The sequence below is a fragment of the Astyanax mexicanus genome, chromosome 2 (assembly GCF_023375975.1).
Source record: "Astyanax mexicanus isolate ESR-SI-001 chromosome 2, AstMex3_surface, whole genome shotgun sequence".
Taxonomy (NCBI): domain Eukaryota; kingdom Metazoa; phylum Chordata; class Actinopteri; order Characiformes; family Acestrorhamphidae; genus Astyanax; species Astyanax mexicanus.
Window position 1 is genome coordinate 73,784,658 of NC_064409.1, and position 25,465 is coordinate 73,810,122.

The 25,465-nt window shown below is 38.9% G+C and overlaps 1 protein-coding gene across 1 annotated transcript in view; it reads left to right on the forward strand.

Moving 5' to 3' along the window:
• Positions 1-1,899: 1,899 nt before the first annotated feature.
• LOC103042226 (venom phosphodiesterase 1) overlaps positions 1,900-25,465 on the forward strand; it is a 115,281-nt gene continuing 91,715 nt past the window's right edge. The window contains exons 1-3 of the mRNA XM_049475242.1: positions 1,900-2,059; positions 22,950-23,037; positions 24,580-24,708. Of these exons, the coding sequence (XP_049331199.1) occupies positions 2,015-2,059; positions 22,950-23,037; positions 24,580-24,708 (262 nt within the window). The 5' untranslated portion in view covers positions 1,900-2,014. The remainder of the gene's footprint in view (positions 2,060-22,949; positions 23,038-24,579; positions 24,709-25,465) is intronic.

Consider the following 25,465-nt stretch of genomic DNA (forward strand, 5'->3'; position numbering starts at 1 on the left):
GAGAGTATGAGAAAAGTCAAGGCTCATCAATTACAGAAATGTAACTTTGCTGAAACAGACACTGGAACTGGAACTGTATCATGTTTACAAACCCAAAACAACTATGAGTGTACGACTTAGTATTTTGTTTATAAGATTAATGCTATTTATTTTAAAGTCATTAATAATATTGTAACGTTAGTGTTTTATTAGTTATTTTATTACAGTTTTATATCCCAGTCAAAAACATCTAATTAGCAACATAATTAGCAAAAAAAAACTGACTATTACTTACTCTTTTCTCTCTATCTTTCTCTCTCTCTCTCTCTGCCTCTCTCTCTCTCTGTTTCTCTCTCAATTTCTCCATCTTTCTCTCTCTCTACCTCTATTTCTCCATCTCTCTCTCTCTTTCTTCATCTCTCTGTCTCTCTCTCTATTTCTCAATCTCTCTCTCTTTCTTCATCTCTCTGTCTCTCTGTCTCTCTCTACCTCTATTTCTCCATCTCTCTCTCCCTTTCTTCATCTCTCTGTCTCTCTCTCTCTCTCTATTTCTCAATCTCTTTCTTCATCTATCTGTCTCTCTCTCTCTATTTCTCCATCACTCTCTCTCACTCTCTCTCTCTCTCTGTCTCTATCTCTCTCTCTAGCTCTTTTTTTACACAAGTTAGAATAGTTCACTCTCATCAGCTCTTTTGTTGCCAGTTTCAGTAACTTTTAGAATGAGCCGTTTAAGGACTCACTTTGATGCAAATAAGCTCTTGCTCACCATGCAAGATACAGACTATGTTAGTGTTAGCTTGTGCTAAATGGCAAAACACAAACAAGCTAATCCATGCTTAACTGCAATAGAAACACAGAACTCATTATTTGAAAGTAATTACATCTCCCTCATCTGCAGACTTTCCATAGACAGTAGGTACAAATCCCTCCTTCAGAAAACGTCTGCTGGCTAGTCCTGCTGTGAAATAATTGTCTTCAATTGATTTAGTGGGATTTAGTGGGCTCTGGTGGAGGTTGATGCCAGAGTGGTTATATGCAGTTTTTTTTAATATTGTGATGCCAATTGCTTGGAGTTTTTTTTTTAGGGTTAGCGCCTCTTCCGGGCACTCATTCTGCCAATCCTCCTCTACAGATCTGAAGCATGGACTCTACTGAAGACGGACACAAACAAGCTGGAGGCCTTCCAAATGCGATGCCTCAGACAAATTCTGAAAGTCTCCCTCCGGGACCATCTTACCAACGACATAATTCGATCAAGGTGTCTTGAGCAACCGACCATTGAAGAGATGATCCAACAATGACGCCTTCGGTGGTTCGGGCATGCATGTGGGATGAGCGAGTTCCGGCTACCACACCAGCTGCTTTGGAGAGTCAGGCCCGACCCCTGGAAAATCCAGAAATCCGCGCCAAAGAAGACCTGGATAAAGCAGATGGAAGAGGATCTGCGGAACCAGCAAGCAACAGCAATAGCAATGAACCGGAAGGAATGGAAGAGTGTCGTGAGTAAAGTTCGGCAACCATCTGCACCTACAGCAGCGTATTGGCTATGGAATCGCCCGCAGCAGATCGCCAGCTAAGGATCAAAGAAGATTCTGTACATTAATCTGTCTATTTTTAAAATTTTGTTTGTTTTAGGAGTGTTTTAGAACACCTTTAGCCCTTTCTTTTTCGGTTGCTTCAAAAGCATTGTCTAGTGTTTCCTGCGATATGTATGTGTGTGTGGTTGTGAGAGAGGATGCATCTCAGTCTGCTGTTATCAGCTAGTATCATTGTACAAAGAGCATGCATCGCTGTGGTGATCAGAGTATATTGGTTTATTAAGTCTGAAATAAGATAGCACTCATTTATGATGTGAAAACGTTTAAAGCAGGTTAATGTTTACAGAACTCACAAAAGCATTCCTCAGGGTATGTGCACGGTATGTGACTGCAGTGTGTGTAGGTGAGTGTGTGTATGTAAGTGCAGGTAGACTTCAGTCGCTGAGACGTGTTCATGCGTTACACACAGACTCCACTCAGGTGTGTAAATCATTAAGATGATGTTCGAAAAGCCTGAGCTGAGCAAGAAGAAGCTCATCATTGTAAGTACTGACAAATATTCTAAAAACTATTTTGAGGAATGCTGTTAAATTATGGAAAATTCTTTTTGATTAAATGCTTTATAACTGCTATAATCAGCTATACTGTATTTATCTGAATATGCTATAATCACACAGCTATAATAATATGATGGTACAGCTCCTTTAGTGGTTATATGCTGGAAAAGAACAGATCAAAAGTAGAATTTTAACAATAGAAACAATACAAAAAGGTTTCCAGATTGATGCCATACAAGATGCTTATGTGTAATAGAGATATAAGTAAAGAACTTTTAGATTAGATTAATGTTCTTTAAGCCTTTAAAACTCCTTCACTATTAACTTTCTAAGATTGTTCATAAATTACAAGTCCTAACAAACTATTGTTAAAAAAGGAAGTATACTCAAAAACACAAAACGTATACTGAATGAACATAAAAAATATATATTTTCTATGTATTTCCATTAAATGTATTTTTTTTAATAGAGAATACATGTACTTCTAAGTTTTAACAGAAAACCAAACTCTCCAGAGTACTGATCTGTTTCATCTGTGTCTAATTACTAATAAATTACTGCGTATTTAAACCTGTCTGTTTGCTCAGTTACTTTGCGAAGTATTGCCAACCCTCCACATTTGCATATTGAGTGGCTCTGCTCTTTCTGTTAGCCTGGTTTCTATTTCCTGTTTGTCATCTCATTTTGGATTGTTCCCCTGGCTTGTTTTATGGTTAGTGGTCTGTTTTGCCCATGTCTGCTCTGATAGCCTTTGTGCTCTTGACTGATGTCTAGGTGAACATCTTTGGGCCTTTATCTATTACATTTTGGGCTGCATGAAATTGAAAAATAAAATGCTGTTTTGTTGTTCTGCAGTATATTTTGCGATATTAGCACATACAAGAATTTTCACCCAAAAATACAGAAATTTTTTACCAAAAGTCAATGATGCAGCATGCCATAATATACAAAAAAGTCTGCATATTAATGATTAAAATAAAGCACATGATATGTAGATATGTGCAATTGTTAACCCTTGTGTGGTGTTCGGGTCTGTGGGACCCGTTTTCATTTTTCATCAAATGATACTAAAAAATATTTTTTCTAACTCAAACTCATTGGCATTGGCTCATTTTTTGTGAAAAACATATATCAAAACACATTTTCGATAAACACACACTGTACACCCCCCCCCCCACACACACATTTATATTACATACAGTATGTTTGGCCAAGGGCTAATAAACATTGCTTCATTTGTAAATTTGAAACTAATTAAATTTTCTACTCATATCTTGAGTTTAATTCATTTTCTTTTACATTTTATTACAAAACTAATAAAGAAGAGTAGCACTTTTTAAAAGAAATGTAACAAAAGAAAGGTAAAGGGCAAATATTAACCATGTAAGCTGTTTATATTGCTTGCAATTTAGGTGAAGCAGGCATGTGTAAAGCATTTTAATGTAAAATTGCTTAATTTTGCTGAATTAAATACAAGTAACAAAGTAAACGAGTAACAAAAATATGAACACCACACAAGGGTTAATATAGTAATTGATTGTGTAAGGCTTTTTTCTTTGTGTGCAGCAAAAAAACATATTGCAAAAACATTGCACATCCTGCATTGTGACTGTTGTGCATGTGTACATTGCAATACCAGTGTTGAAACATTATATTGTGCAGCCCTAATTAAATCCACACTGTATTGTAAAATCCTACTTAACAAATGCTTGAATGAGAAAAAGCTGAGTTAGCAGTAAATATTTGGGATAATGTGGTACTGCATTGTTTGTTTGTTGGTTTTTGGTTGTGCAAGATAAAAATATTTGATCTATTTTTTTTATCTCTGATCATCTGAACAGTCCTTTTACCATTTATGTAATTAGGTTTGTGATTTGTGAGCTTCTGGTTATGTAATACTGATACATGGATTATGTTACTACCCAACTACAGACATTCCATAATTCCATCTCAAATATTATTTAATGCTACATGAATCAATTTAACGTGATCACCTTAATTGTATAAAAGTATAAAATAATATTGTGGCATCTGCAACCATCAGTAAAGAAGAGCATCTCCCTCATCTGCTGACTTTCCACAAAAGGTACAGATTCCTCCCTCAGACGAAGTCTGCTGATTAATCCTGCTGTGTACTGTCTGAGGTTGTCAACCAGCAGACTGAAATTACTTTTTTTAAATTGACCTTGGTTTGTGGGGCTCTGGTGGGGGTTGACAAGGGAGCATCCAAACGGCTCATAGAAGCCGTATATGATTCCTGACACCAAAGATTTTTTTTTATATGTATGTTTTGAGAGAATTATTTCCTCCACGGGACTAAAGCAGTGTTATACTGGATCACCGGAGCACTTTTTATCACAAAAAACAGCTCACAGGGCATTCATTCATACTAGACACAACTAGACTTAATAAAATGAATGAAAAAAATAAGGAATGACTTTAAAGAGAGGAGGATTCTGAACACTGTGTCTGGGGGGGCAGTTTTAATGTGCTTTTCTGCAGTGTTTCGAGTTACTTCGGGTTACCCTGGTTTGTTTTTGTTGCTGATTTCGAGACTGGAACAGTTTATGGCAGAACATTTACTGAAAGTATGTTGCGGTTCATGGTTTGCCACTGTGTGTCCATTAAGCTGATAGTTCTGTGAGTCATTATTAATGAATCACTGTTTATGAGTGGCTCAGCTGAGTCGGCACTCTGCTTAGCAAAGAACGTCTTGTTTCAGACTGAGAAAAACACCTATCTATATATATATATATATATATATATATATATATATATATATATATATATAGCAAGTGTTTATTAGCTCAGTAAGACACTAACTTAGCATTACAATAAATAAAAACAGCAATTTGACAGCACTGTTTTCCTTATAACCCTTTTTTATAATAGTTTTCATGCACCTTGGCATGTTCTCCTCCACCAGTCTTACACACTGCTTTTGGATAACTTTATGCCACTCCTGGTGCAGAAATTCAAGCAGTTCAGCTTGGTTTGATGGTTTTGGTCCTCTTGATTATATTCCAGAAGGATATTTAGTATCTGTGTTTTATACTGCATACATACATGCCCACTAAATGCATTCGGCTACTTTACATTGCCCCCATTGCTGACACAGATGTGCAAGTGCACATGCATACACAACAGCCAAATTTCTATTAGAGAACTACACAGAATAACCCATAACATTCTATGATAACAAAACTGTCCTTCCTCATTTTTTCTGCACAATAGCAGCTAAAGAGCTGGAAAACGGCAGGTTTAAGTTCATTTTTAAGCTCTACTCTCATAAATGATACAAAATAAAGTGTTTAGCATCTCTTATCATGCTTATGATGAGTTTACGACCTCTTCACTCAAACTGACAGCTTTCCAGCTGAAAGGGGTTTTAAGTGTCCCAGACTTGAGCTGTAGAGCAGTTTACAGTCATTATAAACACAGCTTCATTTAGTTACACAGCTCCACTGACTCCCTGTTCTTTACAGGGTCCAGTTTTAAGTTCTTTTATTTGTTTTTAAAGGTTTGCATGGGTGTGCAGCCTCATATAGTTACTAATTACTGATCTTTAGCTCAGTTGCTCTGGGTTGTAGCTCGATCTCAGCTGAAGCTTAATGGTAACCAAGTCTTTGACTTTGCAGAACAGAGACTCTGGAACTGCCTAACATGGGACACAAATCTGGGTACCACTTTAAAATAGGACTACCTTTATAAAGCGTTTATGAAGGGTTTATAAAGGAGTTTATTAATGGTTATTAAATAGGGTGTAAATTATTTAAAACTCATTGATTAATAAGCAGTTAATAAATATATACTACATGAACAGAAATGGCAACAGTGAGCTGAAAACTTGCAAAACAGTGATTCCACAGTCATTAATACTGTAAATGGAGGAAGCAATGCTGAAGGTATCCTCATATGAAAGCTGTTGAAGAAGCTAAAACGGCTAAAAGCTAATGCTAGGCTAAGAAAAGAAGGCAGAAGGGCTGTATGGGTCACATCAATGTCAAAAGTCGGGGGCGCAAAACTACCAGTTGAAAAAAAATTACCAGCGTCTTTTAACATTTTGCGTGTGTAAATTAACTTCTCGTGGGTCGCCTCCCTCAGTAAACGCTATTGGCTGATATCTCCAGGGTTTGTAAGGATGATGAAGAATAGCACATGCCTCCTCTGATACATATGAAGTCAGACTCCACCATTTTTTGAACTGCTGTTGATGCAACATTGCTGAGTAGCATCACAAAGCACTTGGAGGAAAGCGCAGTGACTCGAACACCTTTTTCTGATCAATTTCACCAGTGTTCTCAAGTCTCACGCTTTGGCGTGTCAGCGAGTTCACACGCTCACACGCCACACATGGTATTTCTCACGCTTGCCAATCCATCGGCTGCATATTATGATGTACTCTCGTTGAGCCAATCAGAATATAGATCGCTTTGTTGTTAGGCAGACCTAGTCAAAGAGGGTGGAGTTTCAGCCAGAGTCTCCGGCGCGAAGAACTGTCCAATTCGAAAGCACCCCCAATCAACTGAGTAAGAACTGCGCGAAACCCCCCCCTCCCCCGGTTGAACAACTGAAGCACTGTGCGCACCCCCACCACCATCCAACCACCACCCCCCCACCCCAATCTTACTCCCACCAAATTTCAAAACTTGAGAGCCCTGGATATCACCATAGAGGTGATGAGGGGAAAGAGCGCCATCTACCCACCCAGAGAGAGCAAGGCATTCTCAATTGTGCTCTCTCGGGGCTCTGGCAGCTGCTGGCAAGCTGCATGACAGGGATTCGAACCAGCAATCTCCTGATCACAGTGGCAGCGCTTTAGACGGCTGGACCACTCTGCACCCTTAATAGTGTAATAGTATATATTAATAGTATAATTAACTACTGTATTTTAACAAGCTCAACAGCTTTACTCAGTCGAGTTTCCGGCGCTGACGAGAGCGGCAGCCTTCCAGCAGCTCCGTGTAGCGTTTCACCTTAAGTGAACTTTTTTCACTGTTTACTTTCTTTTCTCTTACTACGCTGTAGTGTGTGTTAATATGTATCCCATGGATACGGATCGCCAAACTCTGCACATGGGCTGCAGAAACTTTGTTTACTCGAGGGAAGAACTTCTCGCGCTGAGAACAAAGAGCCGCGCCGGCGCGAGGCACCCCATTCCGACGGAGCTTAAGCGACGCTCCAGGGGCTGTAAAGCCGGAGCTAAGCTAAAGGCTAAACAACAGGAAAACCGCTGGAGATACAAGCCCTGTATTCCAGCAGTGGTGATGGGGAACGTGAACTCGCTGGCCAACAAGACAGACGAGCTCGCAGCGTTAGTGAGAAACCAGAGGACCTACCGGGAGTGCAGTCTCTTCTGCTTCACTGAGACTTGGCTAACCGCTAGCATCCCCGATGCTAATGTAAACATCCCCGGATTCGTCACTGTGAGAGTGGACAGAGACAGCGCGCGGAGCGGCAAATCTAAGGTCGGTGGGCTCGCTATCCTCATTAACAACAGATGGTGTAATCCTGGCCATGTGACTGTTAAAGAGACTATCTGCTGCCGGGATGTTGAACTGCTCGCGGTGAGTTTAAGACCATATTACGTCCCGCGGGAGTTCTCACACGCCATTGTTGTTTGTGTGTACGTGCCCCCCAGAGCGGACGCGGAGGCTGCGTGTGACGTCATACACGCGACCATCGCTAGGCTCCAGACACAACACCCGGATGCTTTTGTCGCTCTCTCTGGTGACTTCAACCACATCACGCTGGACTCCACACTGACTTCTTTTACCTAGTATGTGGACTGTCCCACCAGAAAAAACAGGACAATTGACCTCCTGTATGCTAACATCAGTGATGCGTACACCGCCATCCCACTGCCCACACTTGGAAAATCTGATCACAACCAGGTTTTCCTGAAGCCTCATTACAAACCCTGTGTGATGAGGCAACCAACCACAACACGCTCTTTCAGGAAGTGGTCTCAGGAGGCAGAGGAGACCCTGAAGGACTTTGCATCCACAGACTGGAGTGTGCTTCAGGACTCTCACGGTGAGGACATTGAGGGGGTAGCAGACTGCACAACTGACTATCTGAACTTTTGCATGGACATTGTGGTTCCTGTAAGAACTGTTCGCTGCTTTGCCAACAACAAGCCCTGGATTACAAGCGACGTAAAGGCAAAAACGTCTTAAACAAAAAGAAGAGGGCCTTTAAAGACAAGAACCAGGAGGAGTTGAAGAATATTCAGCGTGAACTCAAGTCCTGCTTAAAGGAGGCTAAGGAGACCTACAGGAAGAAGGTTGAGCAGAAGTTACAAGTTAACAACATGAAGGAAGTTTGGGACGGTATGAGGACAATCACAGGGTGCAAGCCAAAGAGTGATAGTGCAACAGCTGGTGGTGTGGAGAGAGCGAACGAACTCAATCTCTTCTATAACCGGTTTGATTGCCCTGTTTCATCCTCACCTGCTTCTGTCTGTCCTGCTATCTCAGCAACCTCAGCCTCTGCCCCACTGGACACCTCCCTACCTCTTCTGAGTGCTGCTCAGGTCTCCCTCTCACAGACTGTCAGCACATCCAGTCCGCCCCCCCTCACCTCCCCCCTCCACCTCTCTGCAGACCAGGTCACAGGGGCGCTGAGGAGACTCCGCTCAGGGAAATCAGCTGGACCTGACGAGGTGAGCCCGAGACTTCTTAAGGCTTGCGCCTTTGAACTTGGGTTACCCTTGTCGAATATCTTCAACATGATCCTGCAGTTGGGGAGGGTTCCTATGCTGTGGAAAACTTCATGCCTGGTCCCTGTTCCCAAGAAACCTCGCCCCAGTGAGCTCAATGACTTCAGGCCGGTAGCTTTGACCTCGCACATTATGAAGACCATGGAACGACTGCTTCTCCCACTCCTCAGACCCCAGGTACAGCATGCACTGGACCCTCTCCAGTTTGCATATTGGGAGAAGATTGGTGTTGAGGATGCAGTCATCTACCTCCTCCACCGAACCTACTCTCATCTTGACAAGGGGAGTAGTGCTGTGAGAATCATGTTTTTTGATTTCTCCAGTGCTTTTAACACCATCCAGCCTCCACTTCTCAGAGACAAGCTGGTGAAGATGAATGTGGATCCTCACCTGGTGTCCTGGATCACAGACTACCTCACCTGCAGACCACAGTATGTGAGGCTCACTGACGGCACATCGGAGACTGTGGTCAGTAGCACTGGAGCACCACAGGGGACTGTGCTCTCCCCCTTCCTCTTCACTCTCTACACATCAGACTTCCAGTACAACTCTGAGATGTGCCACCTGCAGAAATTCTCGGATGACACTGCCATCGTTGGGTGTGTGAAGGGTGGTCAGGAGGAGGAGTACAAGTGACAGGTGGATGACTTTGTTGCTTGGTGCCGACTGAACCAACTGCAGTTGAACATATCCAAGACCAAGGAGATGGTGGTGGACTTCCGTAGGTCTGGACCACCCTTGCAGCCAGTCTCCATCGAGGGGGTTGATGTGGAGACAGTAAAGACCTACAAGTACCTTGGTCTGCAGCTGGACAACAAACTGGATTGGTCAACAAATACAGACACCCTGTACAGGAAGGGACAGAGCCGGCTCTATTTCTTGAGGAGACTGCGGTCCTTTAACATCTGTAAGAAGCTTCTGCAGATGTTCTACCAATCAATCGTGGCCAGCCTTCTCTTCTACGCTGTGGTGTGCTGGGGAGGCAACATGAAGAGGAGAGATGCATCACGGCTGGACAAGCTGGTCAGGAGGGCCGGGGCAGTGGCTGGAGTGGAGCTGGACTCTCTGGTTACAATAGCTGAGAGAAGGACTTTGGATAAACTGCTTTCTATCATGAACAATGATAGTCACCCACTTCACACCACCATCATGAAGCAGAGGTGCACTGCTCCGTTTACAGATAGATCTTTACCTTGTATAGTTAGGTTTTTTTTTTTATAGCCTTATATATTTTCTATTCTTCTGTGTTTTGATTTGTCTGAGTATGTTTCTTATTGTATTGTGTTGTTGCTGCTGGATGCCTAAATTTCCTTCGGGATAAATAAAGTATCTATCTATCTATCTATCTATCTATCTATCTATCTATCTATCTATCTATCTATCTATCTATCTATCTATCTATCTATCTATCTATCTATCTATCTATCTATCTATCTATCTATCTATCTATCTATCTATCTATCTACTACAACTCAGCAAATGCTCTCAATCATTAATTTAAAAGCGTAGCCCTGCCTTCTCACTGCCAAGCAAAATAAGCTTTTAAAAACCTTTTTAAAAGTGTGTCAGTCTTAGCACAGGTAAAGCTAACTGCTGAGACTGTTGGAACACGTGGTGGTGGGCGGGGCTACACATCATACTGCAACCAGCCAGCAGAGGCGCTAGACCTGTGGTGGCCTCACTTTTGAGAGGTGTTGTGTTGTCCATGCTTTTCTACAGTGTCTACAGCAGGGGTGTCCAAACTTTTTTTGTTGGGGGCCAGAAGGAGAAATTTATTTGAAGTCACGGGCCACACACTGTAATAAAACAAATAATGAAATATACCACTTTAAATAATACTTTTTCCTGATTATTTCATTTACACACCATTTTACTTGATTTACTATCTTTATCTTTGACAGTGTTGTGTAAACTAAGATTTTTCAAATGTCATGTTTAATTTCATGATGTCTCTTAATCGTAAAATAAAATCCTTAATTACGGCAACTTTTAGACTCTTTGGCCCTTTTTTCTGCGCTAGAAATGCGCACTCTCTCCGCTTTTAGACTCTTTGCCCCGTTTTTCTGCGCTAGAAATGCGTACCCTCTCCGCTTTTAGACTCTTTGCCCTGTTTTTCTGCGCTAGAAATGCGCACTCTCTCCGCTTTTAGACTCTTTGCCCTGTTTTTTTGCGCTAGAAATGCGCACCCCCTCCGCTTTTAGACTCTTTGCCCCGTTTTTCTGTGCTAGAAATGCGCACTCTCTCCACTTTTATACTCTTTTGCCTGTTTTTCTGCGCTAGAAATGCGCACTCTCTCCGCTTTTAGACTCTTTGGCCCTATTCTGACACCTAGCGTTCAAACTTTGACTCTCACATTATAAAAACCTGCTTAACAGCGGGCCAACTTTCATTCTATTTCTAAAATACCTCGCGGGCCGCTCCAAAAAAGGAAACGGGCCGCAAATGGCCCGCCGGCCGTAGTTTGGACACCCCTGGTCTACAGTTACTCAACCCAAAGCTCATTGTATGTCTCATTTATAGCCTCTGAGCCATTCTGTGACTGTAAACCACCTACAAATGAATTAGGCTTCCTAATTACTATAAGAAAAAGTCCAATCACTCATGAAACACAAACAGATGTAGAACTGCCCTTTGAAAATCACTGCTGGCTGGATGCACTATGCCCAGATGATGCCAAACTCAAGCAACACAGCCTTGCTTTGTCACGTCCTGTGTTTGGTTTTAACTGGTTGTTGTTGTGCTTGGATTACTTTGTACTGCACTTATAAATATGTTTAATATGACTGAAAGGATCCTGTTAACCTTCGCAAATGTGGACATTTCTGGGAAGAGAGTTTGGATTGGAGATTGGAACAAGTCCTGGAAATACAGCAGAGAAAAACCACAAAGGAGAAAAAAGTAAATTGGATTCTTGTGCAACTATATGAAAGATTCCACTGTTCATTGGAAAGAAAATGGAAAATAGGATGCTTTTCTGTGTAATTACATTACATTACACTACATTACATTTGGCAGACGCTTTTCATCCAAGGAGTTCAAAGAGGTCAAAGAGAAATAGTGGGATAAAAGAGGAACATAGGGGAAGAAGAGAAATGAGTATAGAAGTAGTTAGTTAGTTAGACGTGTTAGGAGAGTGCTCTTTGAAGAGCTCTGTCTTCAGGAGTTTATTAAAGATAGTGAGAGATGCTCCTGATCTGGTAGTAGAAGGTAGTTTGTTAGGGGTGTTAGGAGAGTAAGCACTATTTGAAGAGCTCTGTCTTCAGGAGTTTATTAAAGATAGTGAGAGATTCTCCTGATCTGGTAGTGGAAGGTAGTTTGTTAGAGGTGTTAGGAGAGTAAATGCTCTTTGAAGAGCTCTGTCTTCAGGCGTTTATTAAAGATAGTGAGAGATTCTCCTGATCTGGTAGTGGAAGGTAGTTTGTTCCACCATTGGGGAACTCTGTATGAGAACAGTCTGGATTGCTTTGTGTGAATGTTTGTTTGGTAAAGCGAGGCGACGTTCATTGGAGGAGCGCAGCGGCCGGTAGGTAGCGTAAGCCTTCAGGAGCGAGTGCAGGTAGGAAGGAGCTGTTCTGTCATCACCTTGTAGTAGGCGATTGTAAGAGCTTTGAATTTGATGCGAGCGTCAACTGGTAGCCAATGGAGCTCAATGAGCAGCGGGGTGACATGAGCCCGTAGATTTTGGCTGGTTGAAGACCAGACGTGCTTGATAAGTGACACTAATAAGTGCTTGTACCAAGCAGTTATAAGTTGACATAATGATGATTGCTACGACCGCTGGTCGTATTTTGTTCCTTGTGTGCCCTAAGTATGTTTGTGTGTTTAGTTTTTAGTTGCAGGACCATGATTGGCCACCAGGGGCACACTCTATTAAAAGGACAAGAAAAAAACCTGAACTGAAAGGGACGTTTAGGGCTGTCACTACCCGATCTGTGCCCCCTGCCCAATACGTTGTTTGAACTCAAATGATTTAAGTCTGTTTTACATAAAATTGGATATTTCTAAACAATACTCAACTATTTTTAGTTACTTGAACATTTGTTGGCACATATATACATTCAAACTGAGGTCTTTGAGTTGAATCAACTTATAATAACTGAGTTTAGTCTGTTGCCATTAACAGCTTCTTTTCCATTGGCTTCTGTCACAATCTATTTGCATACTGGGTGTGTTCAACAGTTTCTGACTAACACTCACCATCAGTGTGTAGTGATTCCCTCTGGGCTACCTTACAAATAAATTAACTTCCCCTTTAGTTGTAATAACTTGATGCTTTAATATATGCTAACTCAAGTTTTCATTTCCTATTATTAAAAAAAATGAGCAAACCGGCTGCCTTAAAAGGTTCAGTAAATCTAACTTACCCGGTCTTACAGTATGACAAAAATAAAAAAGTTAAATCAACTTCCCCTTTAGTTGTAATAACTTGATGTTTTAATTTATGCTTATTCCGCTTTAAGGGTGCTTTCACACCTGCCTCGTTTGGTCCAGACTTTCGGACTTTTCAGTTTGGTCTGAACCAAAGTAGCAGGTGTGAAAGGAGCCGCGAACCAAGGTCCAGAACAAAGGACCAGATTTTGGTTCGACCAAGAGAGGTGGTCTCGGTCCGGATCTTCTGAACCATGGTCCGGTTCTCCTGCAGTGTGAAAGCACTTTCTGGATGGTTCGAACTTTTGGACCAATTAAAGGAAGCTGAGCAGGCGTTCCTCAACAACGGCAGCAGAAGAAGAAAAATAACCGGAAAAGCAGGAAAAAGCAGGAAAGAACATGGGGCAAGGAGGAGACGAAATGTTTAATTGAAATTTGGTGCGATGAACATGTGAAAAGTGCCTGAAGTTGCTGCTGCTGCTGCTACATAAACCACAGTAGCAGCTACTAACTACTATGGAGACGAAATGAATCTGTTCATTCATTTTATACTGATCCTGGAAAGGCTTTCCACTGAATGAACCACCCGCTGAATTGTAAACACGCCAACGTCAGACGCATGTCCTTCTAAAACCAATCAGCGTCAAGTTAAGGAAAACGCATCGATATGTAAGTGATGATGAAAGGATGTAGGAGTATCACACAAAGGTCTTTGGTGCGCTCCCTAAACTGCAGTGTGAAAACAAAAATAAGGGGACCAAATATATACAATGTGGCAACACATGAACCTTGGTTTCAGGTGTCGAAGCACCCTTAGTGTCTTCAAAGTGGTGTTTCGCTTGGCAGAGGGTCTTGGAAGAGAGCCCACTCTCATTTTCTGTAATGGGCTGACTCTAGACCAGGTTGTAACATGATAGAGCAAGATAATTCAATAGCATCAGCAAGTTTATTAATAGAAGCCCTGCTGTTGAAGTAAATGTGATTTAGTGCCTCATCAGCGCATTCTAGGAAAGAAGCCACTGGTTAACAACTTACAGCTGTTCTTTATCAATGGAATCAACTAGAAAAAGAAACAGAAAATTAGAGATGAAGCCAGAGAGTGGCGAGTACTGTTTCCTACACCTTCAAAAGACTCCTGGAAACTGGACAAAACCGGTTAATGCTCTGGTTGATGATCACATTATTCTGCCATGCTAAAATAAACCATTACTAATAGAATTGTAAGCGAAAGTGACTTGTGTGCTTTTAAAGCAAAACCACCAGAAACCGTGATGTTGTTCAAACAGCAGGTCTCCAGCTCAACTCAGCTAACTCAAACTCCAGAAACCCCAGTCACCGAAAAAAACATAACAGCTTACGTTTTTAAAAATAATCATTTTTACTTTCTGCTGTCTGGAATTCCCCATGAACTCATCATCAGGTACAGAAGGGGAGTTTTATAGTGTTTTTACCCAAAAGTAAGTTCAGGATGTTCTGTTACAGTTTAATGCACGAAAACACTCTGTTATTAGTCAGAAGCTACTGTGGGATCTCAGTGTTCTGAAACAAAAAAAAAAAATCAGTTTTAGTGGCCTTAAATGGTGTGTTCATGGGGCATGGGTGTGAATGAGAGGTCAAAACTCACTCAAATGGCTTTTTTAAAACGTTTTTAGAAACTGTAAGAACATTACATACAGCATTAGTGAGTGAAATTCTACTATATGGAGTCTAAATACCTAATATTTTACATTTTAAGATTTTTTTCATAGTATTACTTTGGCATTTAACCGATAACCATGGCTAGCCTTAGTAGAAATCTGGAAATCTAAGCTTACTGTAAATTTCTCAAATTGTAATTAGGTAATATTGTATGCAGAAATTAAGTAAAGTTTAATAAAAGAAAGGATTGAATCAGTAAAAATAAATTAAGTAAAATTTACTAAAAGAAAGGATTGAATCAGTAAAAATAAATGAAGTAAAGTTTACTAAAAGAAAGGATTGATTCAGTAAAAATAAATGAAGTAAAGTTTACTAAAAGAAAGGATTGATTCAGTAAACATAAATGAAGTAAAGTTTAATAAAAGAAAGGATTGATTCAGTAAAAATAAATGAAATAAAGTTTACTAAAAGAAAGGATTGAATCAGTAAAAATAAATGAAGTAAAGTTTACTAAAAGAAGGATTGATTCAGTAAAAATAAATGAAATAAAGTTTACTAAAAGAAAGGATTGAATCAGTAAAAATAAATGAAGTAAAGTTTACTAAAAGAAAGGATTGATTCAGTAAAAATAAATGAAGTAAAGTTTAATAAAAGAAAGGATTGACTGAAGTTCAGTTCACTTATTTACTCTGTGTAACATTTAAGTCTTGAAACCGAGTTGAAGTTACTTAAATTTACCTGAAATTAAATTTTCTTAAAAAAAGCAAATGCAGAAAGTTGCGAAACTTAAGTAAGTTTAACTAATCATTTTCTTCAGTGCAGGCTCTGTTGCGTTCTCTGGAACTCTGGAACTCTGGATCATTGTGAAACATTGTGTAAATATACGTTTGAAACATGGTCCAAACCTATAGCTCTGATTCCAATTCCAATTATTTATTTTAGCCAGGCCACTCCTGTTTTTTTCCCAGCGTCTCCACATCAATATATTGTAGTGGGACACATCATGGACTGGTCATGTCCTCCCAGAAACCCTCTCTGTCATTCCGCTTTGAAAAAAGAGAGGCTTTGGTCTGAATAATTCACTTTTCAAACCCTTACAGACCTTACATGATGTGGCTTTGTGGTAGGAAGTTATTATCACTGAGTGCTATGTTGGGTTGGTAATGATTTAAACAGATCTTTTCTGTTTCAGAATGAATAGCAACTAGAGCTGGCATGAAATGACTTCTTCATTACTGATTCCAAACCAATACCAATCTTTACATTTCTCTTTTTAATCTAAGCTGTTATTAATACATTTGTTTGAATGCACTTGAATGCTTAACATAGCCATATATATCACATCATGCTCAGTTTGCGGAACACCTTTTTTTACTTTCATAAAGGGGTTAAAAACATTTGAAATTCATTACTCTGTAGGTAGAAGTATAAATACTAGTGTTTAAAATACTTCTGTAGAAGATACTTGAAGTTTCAACTCAATCTTTTTACTCTTTAAGTAAAAGTGTAAAAGTGCTGGTTTTAAGCTACTAAAAAAAATAAAAGTAAAAGTAATATACACTCTAAAAAACAGAGGGACGATATGAGTACTTTTTTGTACTCAGAGGTACACTCTTCATAATTGTACCCTCAAAGGTACAATATCGGTCTTTACAGGGTCAGATTTGTTCCCTCTGAAGTGCAAAGTCATTTCTAACAGCAATAAGTACAAATTTGTACCATTTAACCAGCCAAAAGGTACATTCTGTATTCTGTATCACTGCACTAATAAACAATATATATATTTAAATTGTACATTTTTTATTTGAAAGCCAGACAATTTTGGATCATCAAGTTTTTGAGCCATATTTAGTTGATGATAATGTTTATAATCTTTATAATCTTTACTGGCATAAAAACCATGGGTACAAAAAAGGACTTTCACTGAAAGGTACTTTTTTTGTACCTCAATATAAGGTACAGCCCCAGCGACAAGCTTTGTACTCTTTTAAGTACAAATCTGTACTTATATTTCTTAGAGTGTAAGGGGAAAAAATAAAGCCATTAAGAACATTAAGAACCTCCCCTCCCCCCAAAAAACACATTTTTCTAAAAGCTATAATGACTATAATGTTAAAATATTAAAATGTTAATGTTGATAATATAATTTGGGATGCACTAGTCTGTTCTCTGTTTCAGCTGCATATATGCTGATTGTAAATGAATGTATTTTAGTTTAATTTAGAATAAAGTAAATATATTAAAGTTAAAGTTTAGTTGGACTGGAGTTTGTCTGGAGTTCTCTTGAGTCTCTGCACGGATCATCTTCATACTAGACTACATACGCCTGCTATGTTCTGGTGTGATGGATCTTTGGAAGGAGTATTGGATTGGTTCAGCCCTAGTTATAACACAGTCCTTTAATTAAAAAAACAGTACTAAACTCTGATTTTTGCTGACTCCACCCTCAGCCCAAATTGAAATAAGAAAAAAAAATTGAGGGGTAGTTTGGGAGGGGCCCTGGGTGATGTATGGGTTTAGAAGCAGGGCTGAGCTGCAGCAGCTAATCTGCATACTGTAATGTGTCTGCTAACCAAAGTACACAGACACATCATCCTCCCCTATAGCACAGTTGAACCTGAGAGGGCGCCGCAGAGGCAGAAATTACCACAGTAAAAGTGTGTTTTAAAGGTTAGGAAATGTTTTTTTTTATTATTATTATTACGCAGGACTAGTATGTTTCATTACTTCAAAGGAACAGGAACAGGGTTTAATGGCTCTTTAAATGTTTTTTTTTTTTTGTTCTATTTTCTGAAATCAGCACAGGATCAAAATTATACCTACATGGCGCCCCCTGCTGTTCGGTTGCAGAAAGCTGTGTAACCCCACCCATCTCCATAGGTTTCGACTTTCAATCACATTTTTTTCTAATATACTGTAATTCTATCTCCTTTATTTAAATGCAACAGATAGTGTAACCTCTTCATTTATTGTTAATTTTTTTATATCCTCACAGAATTCGTTTTTTAAAACGTTATTCAGCTCTATTCAAAAAAGGTGTGGTTATTGTAAAAGGGCTGGGCTGAACTTAGCCGGGGTGGGACCAATGACTGTATGGGTGGTACCATAGACTGTGTGAGCTCTGTGGAGGCAGCCCTCAGGGGCGGGGTTATTTAAATGAGTAGGCGGTCTCTCCACAGTCTTTCTCCCTCCTCTGGTGTCTACTGCGCTCTACAGACTCGGGTTTCAGGATCGCCAACATGGAGGAAGATTTTGGCTTTATTTTCATTTAATGAATGGGAACGGCGACACGGCGTCCATCTTTTTTTTTTACAGTCTCTGGTCAGAAATATCCATATATCCACTTAGATTATTAATTCAGTGATGCTGAAAGTTCCTAAATGTCTACTAACCTGTCCAGGCTGCAGTTGGCAGCTTCTCTTTGGGCACATAAAAATGTTTTGTTTGGCAGCACTTATTGGATTGACCAACACATTGGGTAAGATGAGAACCTCCATAAAAGATGATCACAGAGTGAACAAGTCAGGAATGTCTCTTGGAGGCATCTCTAAAGGGCAGATTAAAGCTTTATCAGTTCAAACATAATACAGGTTGTTATGGGCTGTGGTCAGTTTGATAAGGTCTGGATAAAGACCCAAACTGTGCTGGAGCCAAGCCACTCTCAGATCTTACTGTCAGCCTATGTTTTACCCAAATAGCATCTTAATAACAGGGTCCATTACTCCCCCAAAACCATGTGCCCTCTATTTATCTTTTATTAACTATTTAAGTCTGGCCCTTGTGATTCTTAAGCCTCTACGACTCAATTACTACTATCATTAAAGGGGACATAGTATTCCTCTTTTTACACTTTAAGTTAGAATGGGTCTGTGCACTGAAAAAAAAATGATATGTAAAATTTACCTAAAAAAGTTTTGCAACTTTCTGGAATTATGTAAATATTTGAATGCATGTTTTAACTACAAATATTTACATTTCAGGAATCATAATATATTATGCATTGTAAATTTTAGTAATATTGTATAAATTAAGTGACTGTAAGTAGGTAATATTGTATGCAGAAATGAAGTAAAGTTTACTAAAAGAAAGGATTAATTCAGTAAAAATAAATGAAGTAAAGTTTACTAAAAGAAAGGATTGACTGAAGTTCAGTTCACTTATTTACTCTATATAAAATTTAAGTCTTGAAACCGAGTTGAAGTTCCTTAAATTTATCTGAAATTAAATTTACTTAAAAAAAAGCAAATGCAGAAAGTTGTGAAACTATTTAAAGTAAATTTTACGCATCATTTTTTTCAGTGTGGGCTTTATAAAACATGTTTATTTGCACAAAATCAGTACCAGTTTCAGTCCCTTTCAGAATGAGCCATTTAAGTGGTCAGTTAGCTTGTGCTTTTTCATGTTAAAACATGAAAAAGTTAGTTTATGCTAAACTGCGATAGAAAAACAAAACTCATTATTTGAAAGAACTTACATCTCCCTCTTCTACTGACTTGCCACAGACAGTAGGTATAGATCCCTCCCTCAGACAAAGCCTACTGACTAATCCTGCTGTGCACTGTCCGAGGTTCTTAACCCAAACATCTCATTGAAACCATATATGATTCCTGACATCAAACTCTTTCAGTTAATTCACAGAAAATTGATAAATTTATTTAGTTTTTTGGTGTTTGGAGTTTTTGTAGGGGCAATGCAGACCCATTTGGAAATACGAATACATGCAAAAAAAATTAGTAATTTTTTTTTTACTTCAAAAAAATAGAGCATTTTCATACCTGATTATCTATTTTGCTGAAACAACGATAATATATTTTTGTATCAGTTTGTTTTCACACTTTTAGTTTTTTATTGAGAGGGTTTAAGAGCTTTACTTCATCCTATCATCACCACTTACTTGGGTGGAGTCTCTGTATACTTTACACTGATTGCATTTCCAGGTGTTGTGCCGAATTCTGCCTCCTAACTAAATCTCACTGTCTGCCAGTGCAGGCATGTCCTACAGCCGAATGAGTGTAACAGATTCCCCACCAGAGTCCTTTTATTCGGTTTATAAATAAGGTTAATCTACAATTACAGTAGATACAGAATCAGGGTCTGAAAGGGTTAAGCCTCTTAAAGTTGTCTGCGGCCAGTCCATACATTATACCTAATTACAGTTTTACCTGACCCATCCTTCCCCCAAATCTGTGCTTTACAGTGCTTTCCAGTTTTAGGTATTAAGCACTTTTGCACAGATATATTTTGCTAAGTCATATATATCTGTGCCCTGCATTTCTAAAACCCCACAGAGAAACTCATCCACTATAATTAAATGGAGACAGACTCATCTCAAAGCTCACCATGACTTTAATAATAAAAAATCATCTGGAACTGCTTAATAGTCAGCTCAACATGGCAAGTGTGTCTTATTTTCTAAAGCCTGACTGACAGTCATAAATAACATCCAAAAATTCCACAGTCTCCACAGTTAACTGCCCGGTTTATCGTTCTCCTTAAACTGAGTTCAAGATCTCCAATAACAAATGTGAAAGTTTGCTGATTTCTTCAGTGGTGATGTGCTTTCCATTTGGAAATTTACAGCTACAGTAATAAATATTACCTTTCCACAGATCTCCTGCTCCTCAGCAGGTTTGGAACGATAATGTCAGATTTTCCATCGGTCAGTCGTGAGAAACTCACTTATGAACAGTACCAGCTGCTTCTTTGGTCATCTACCTACCAACCTTTTACACAAGATCTCTGCAAAGTTAATAAAACACTTACACAAGATTTTTTTTATTTCACCAGGTCTATTTAATCCCATCCCCTCAATTCTCAGTAGTTACAGACATTCCTACAGACAGTAATCTCAAGCAGCCCTTTTACCTGGATAAGATCACTGAAAAGGTGAAAAATCTGAAAAGTCATTGGGCCCTATTTTAGTGATCGATTGCGCAACTGTTACGCAGCCTGACACTCCTTCCACACTACCGGACTCCATTTCCCAGAATCCTATGTTTTATGACGTCACCGTCAGTCGCTCTCCTTCGCCCAATCACGTTACACTCTGACGCTCAGATTCACCTGTGTTCTGAGGAAGTTCCGGGTTATGCTCATCATGTGTTTTGTATTTAAGGCTGCATTATGTATTCTATTTTCGCGAGGTATTGTCGACTTTGGTTGCATACTAAGCGTATCTCATGTGTTCTTCTAGTGCCTTCTCGTTATGACCCTCTTTTCTGGTTTATCGGTTAATGTCTCTTGTTTTGCCCCTTTTGGATGTAATGCTTGGTTGGACTGTCTTTTGGTTTCGAACACTGACTTTTTATACTACTACGGCTCTGGTTTCTGGTGAGATTATTGTTTGTTTGGCTCTAACATCTGTAATATCTGGTTATCAGCCTGTAAATAAACCTGTCTGTTCATTTTACTCGGCAAGCGTCGCTCCACTCTGTCTGGCATTACAGCACCAGTCAAATGCGGATCGTGCAGCTGGATTTAGGGCGTGATGGGTAGTCTTTGGTATCCAAGACACAAACAAGCTAGTTTATGCGTATCTGTGATAGAAGCACAAAACTCATTATTTTAAAGAATTTACATCTCCTCTTACACATCCTATTATGCTGAATTGTCATGGACAGTAGGTATAGATCCCTCCCTCAGACAAAGTCTTGTGGCTAATCCAGCTGCGTACTGTCTAAGTTTCTCAACCCAAACAGTTCATAGAAGCCATACATGATTCCTTACACCAAAAAAGGGATGATTTTTTTTTTGTGTGTTTGGAGTGTGTACAGTTTTTTTTTACTTCAAATAATGACAGACTTGGGACATTTTCATACACAAAAAAATCCGCACAAAAATAATTCTCTTAATTAATCGTGGGTGTGGTTTGAGCGTAACATGAAATAAACCAATCAGTTTGTCACTTACCATTCCCTTTAAGAGCCAGGTGAGCTCCGACTTTGAATCATTCGTATCTTAACAGCGATGCGCTTTTGCGTGTCTCAGAAGAGGACAGAATTGGCCAAGAAAAGGTTTTTGATGTCAGGACAGCGTTGACATTTGGCTTCTTCTCTGTATGATACAGCTTTAACCTGCATTTGTGGATTGCACAGTAAACTGAATTTACACAAAGTAATGATTTCTGTAAGGATTCCTGATCTCATGCAGTGATTTCCAGTAGAGAACCAGTACAGCCTGTTTGTAATGCAGTGCCACATGAGGTCCTACAGGGATTTTTCCAGTTTCTTTGAATCTTTCGATCATGATATTTTGGGATATCCACAGTCTTTGAGGAACATTTTTCTGACATTGTTCCATAAATTGTAGATGCTGCTTGTCGCAGATTAGTGAAGTTCTGTCCATCTTTGCTTCTGAGCAGAGTTGCCAGGTTTGTGGTTTTCCCGCCATTTGAATATCCAGTCATGGGTGAAAATTCAGGAGTGGCGGGGTGTGTTTCTTTGGGCTCCTTTTTAAAATTACTGCGGCCGCCAAAAAATAAAAAAATAAACTTGAAAAGTGTGTTTTGCCTTGGATGTAACGTCAACATGACAAGACACAAGTCCAAGTCCAGACTAAAATCAATCTTCCTTGGAACAATGTTACCAGAAATCACCAGGCAATGAAAAAAATCATGTTAAAATGGAGAGAAAAGTCATTTTTTTCTAATTATGTTACTATTAAATGCTCTTTGCTGGGATATACAACTGTTATAAAATAACTAATAAAACACAAATGTTACAGTATTGTTAATGACTTTAAGTTAAATAGCAAGACTAATAATAAATCCTATTTATATATATATATATATATATATATATATATATATATATATATATATATATATATATATATATATATATATATATAATAAGTCGAATGCTCATAGTTGTTTTGCATTTTGCTTCAAACGTGTGATGGACATGGAGCTGGATATTTTTATTGGACCTGGCAACCCTGCTTCTGAGTGAATCTGCCTCTCTACAATGTTAGTTTGCAAATTGCAAATTAGTAAGAGTTACTTTTTTTTTCAACATTTTCTTTGGAATAGTTTGCTGGTCCAAAATGTGTGATATAAAACTGAACAGACAAACCATTAAATATCTCAGTAAATATTAAAACAATGCATTTTAATTGTGTTTGCATCCCAAATTTTTCTGATTTGTACAGGTAGTTGTTTTGGCTGTTTCTATTGTGACTATCATACTTGGACTGGGTCTGGGACTCGGACTTCAGCTGGAAAGCTGCAGGAACAAAGGTGAGTGTGATATCACATCTATTATATAATCACACTACTGTAATATAGATATATAGAGCCACTATAAACTCCTGCAGTGCTATCAGAGTACTGAACTCTGCATTATAACGAAATTACAGATCATAAACGCCATGTTTAAAGAGGGGAATCAGCACTTTTACAGCCTGTAATAGTTTTAAAGTGCATTATACTCATATTAAACTAGTAAGGAGAGAATTTTACATTATTGTTACTGATTGTTACTACATTATAACATAGTTTAGTTCCAACCTGGCAGTGTGATTGCATCAGACACATTCAGACTGCCAACGATTTCTGATAATAATGAAATGAATCTCAGTGTTATGGTTGGTTTTGTAATATGGCTGTGGAATTAGGCCAATCTGCTCACTTGGCAAGACCAATATTTGGCCTATATATTTTTTTTTATGATCAGTATTTTATTTAACATTTTATAGTACATTGTATTACACAATTTACCAAGCCCGCTTAAAATACTCAGTAATAAATATCACAAGTAAAGGACAAGGAAAAGAAAATTGCAGTATGTTATAACAACAAAAGTAGTTGTAACGGTATCACTTTAAAATGGACTACCTTTATAAAGGGGTTATAAATGTTTTATAACTAGTTTATTAATGGTTACTAATTAGGTTGTAAATGCCTTAAAAATCATTAATAAACGGTTATAACACATAAGCAGAAAGGGCAACAATATAGATGGCTGTGGGTTCACTATTTGACAAACAACAGGTCATTGTTGCCCTTTCTACATAAGTGTTATAACTGATTATTATTGATTTTTAAGGCATTTACAACCTAATTAGTAACCATTAATAAACTTATTGTATAACCCTTTATAAAGGTAGTCTTATTTTAAAGTGTTACAGTTGTAACAGTCATACAGTAATTTTAATATCAAGGAAAACATTATTTTCAAAAAGAGAAAAAATAAATATTTGGCCTATAGTTTAAATGTGGAGAGACCAAAATATTGGAAACCTCAGATTACTGTTTAAAAAAAAAACAAAAACAAAAACATTACGAATAGTTTGTGGCATTTATCTAATCAAGATATGGTTTTTAAATAAATTTTATCCCCAATTTACATGGCCAACTACCCAACCCACTCATTAGGACTCCCCCTATCACTAGTGATGCCCCAACACCAGGCACATGCCTCCTTTGATACATGTGAATTCAGACTCCACCTCTTTTTGAACTGCTGCTGATGCAGCATTTCCGAGTAGCATCACAGCGCACTCGGAGGAAAGCACAGCGACTCCAATAGATCAGCTCACAGACGCCTCATGCTGATCGACATCACCCTAGGAGTAATGTGAGGAAAAAGCGCCATCTACTGTACCCACCCAGAGAGAGCAAGAACAAATGTGCTCTCTCAGGGCTCTGGTAGCTGATGGCAAGCTAAACTGGATTCGAGTCAGCAATCTCCTGATCATAGTGGCAGCGCTTAGCCCGCTGGACCACTCAGAGCCACACTTCAAGCACTGTTCTGAATGAATGTCCTGTTTTCTCTTTCAGCCCCGGTGTCGTGTCGGGACCGCTGCTATGAGCCGTATGATTTCGAGTCTCCAGGATGCCGCTGTGATGAGCAGTGCGTTGCCAATAACAACTGTTGCTATGACTTCAAGGACATCTGTCTCCAGCCAAGTATGTCCTAAAACCACTGACTGGTCAATGTAATATATATCAGTTCACTTTCCTAACAGTTTGAGGCTTAATAAATAAAATACACTGGGTTTAAATAAATAAATTGGGTTGATGCTGCAGTTGGTCTGCAGGTTTAGGTTCAGCAACAGTATGTGCTGAAAGAATGAGGTCAGCTGACTACCTGAATATACTGAATATAGACCAGGTTATTCCATCAATGGATTTGGCAAATTCCAAGATAACAATATCAGGATTCATGGGTCTGGAATTGTGAAAGAGTGATTCAGGGAGCATGAGATCATCATTTTCACACATGGATTGAGAGAGTTCACCACAGAGTCCAGATCTTAACCTCATTGAGAATCTTTGGGATGTGCTGGATGGAGAAGAGCTGCTTTGTGCAGCGGTTGGTCAGACTCTACCATCATCAATGCTGCTGCAAGATCTTGGTGAAAAACTAATCCAGCAACACTGGATTTAAATAAATCTTATGTAACATTGCAGAAGATTATTGAAACAATGCCACAGTGAATATGTGCTGCAATCAAAGCTAATGACGATCCAATGTAATATTAAATAATATTTCTATGAATGTCATCTTTATAAGAATTTATAACTACATTATACTAATACATAACTACATATTATATTGCATTCATAAGGCATTATAAACATGGCTATACATATTTATAAAAATGCATAACCCACTTGTTGGAGCCAGTTTTAGTTTCCTTAGATTAAATTCTTATTTTGGTTA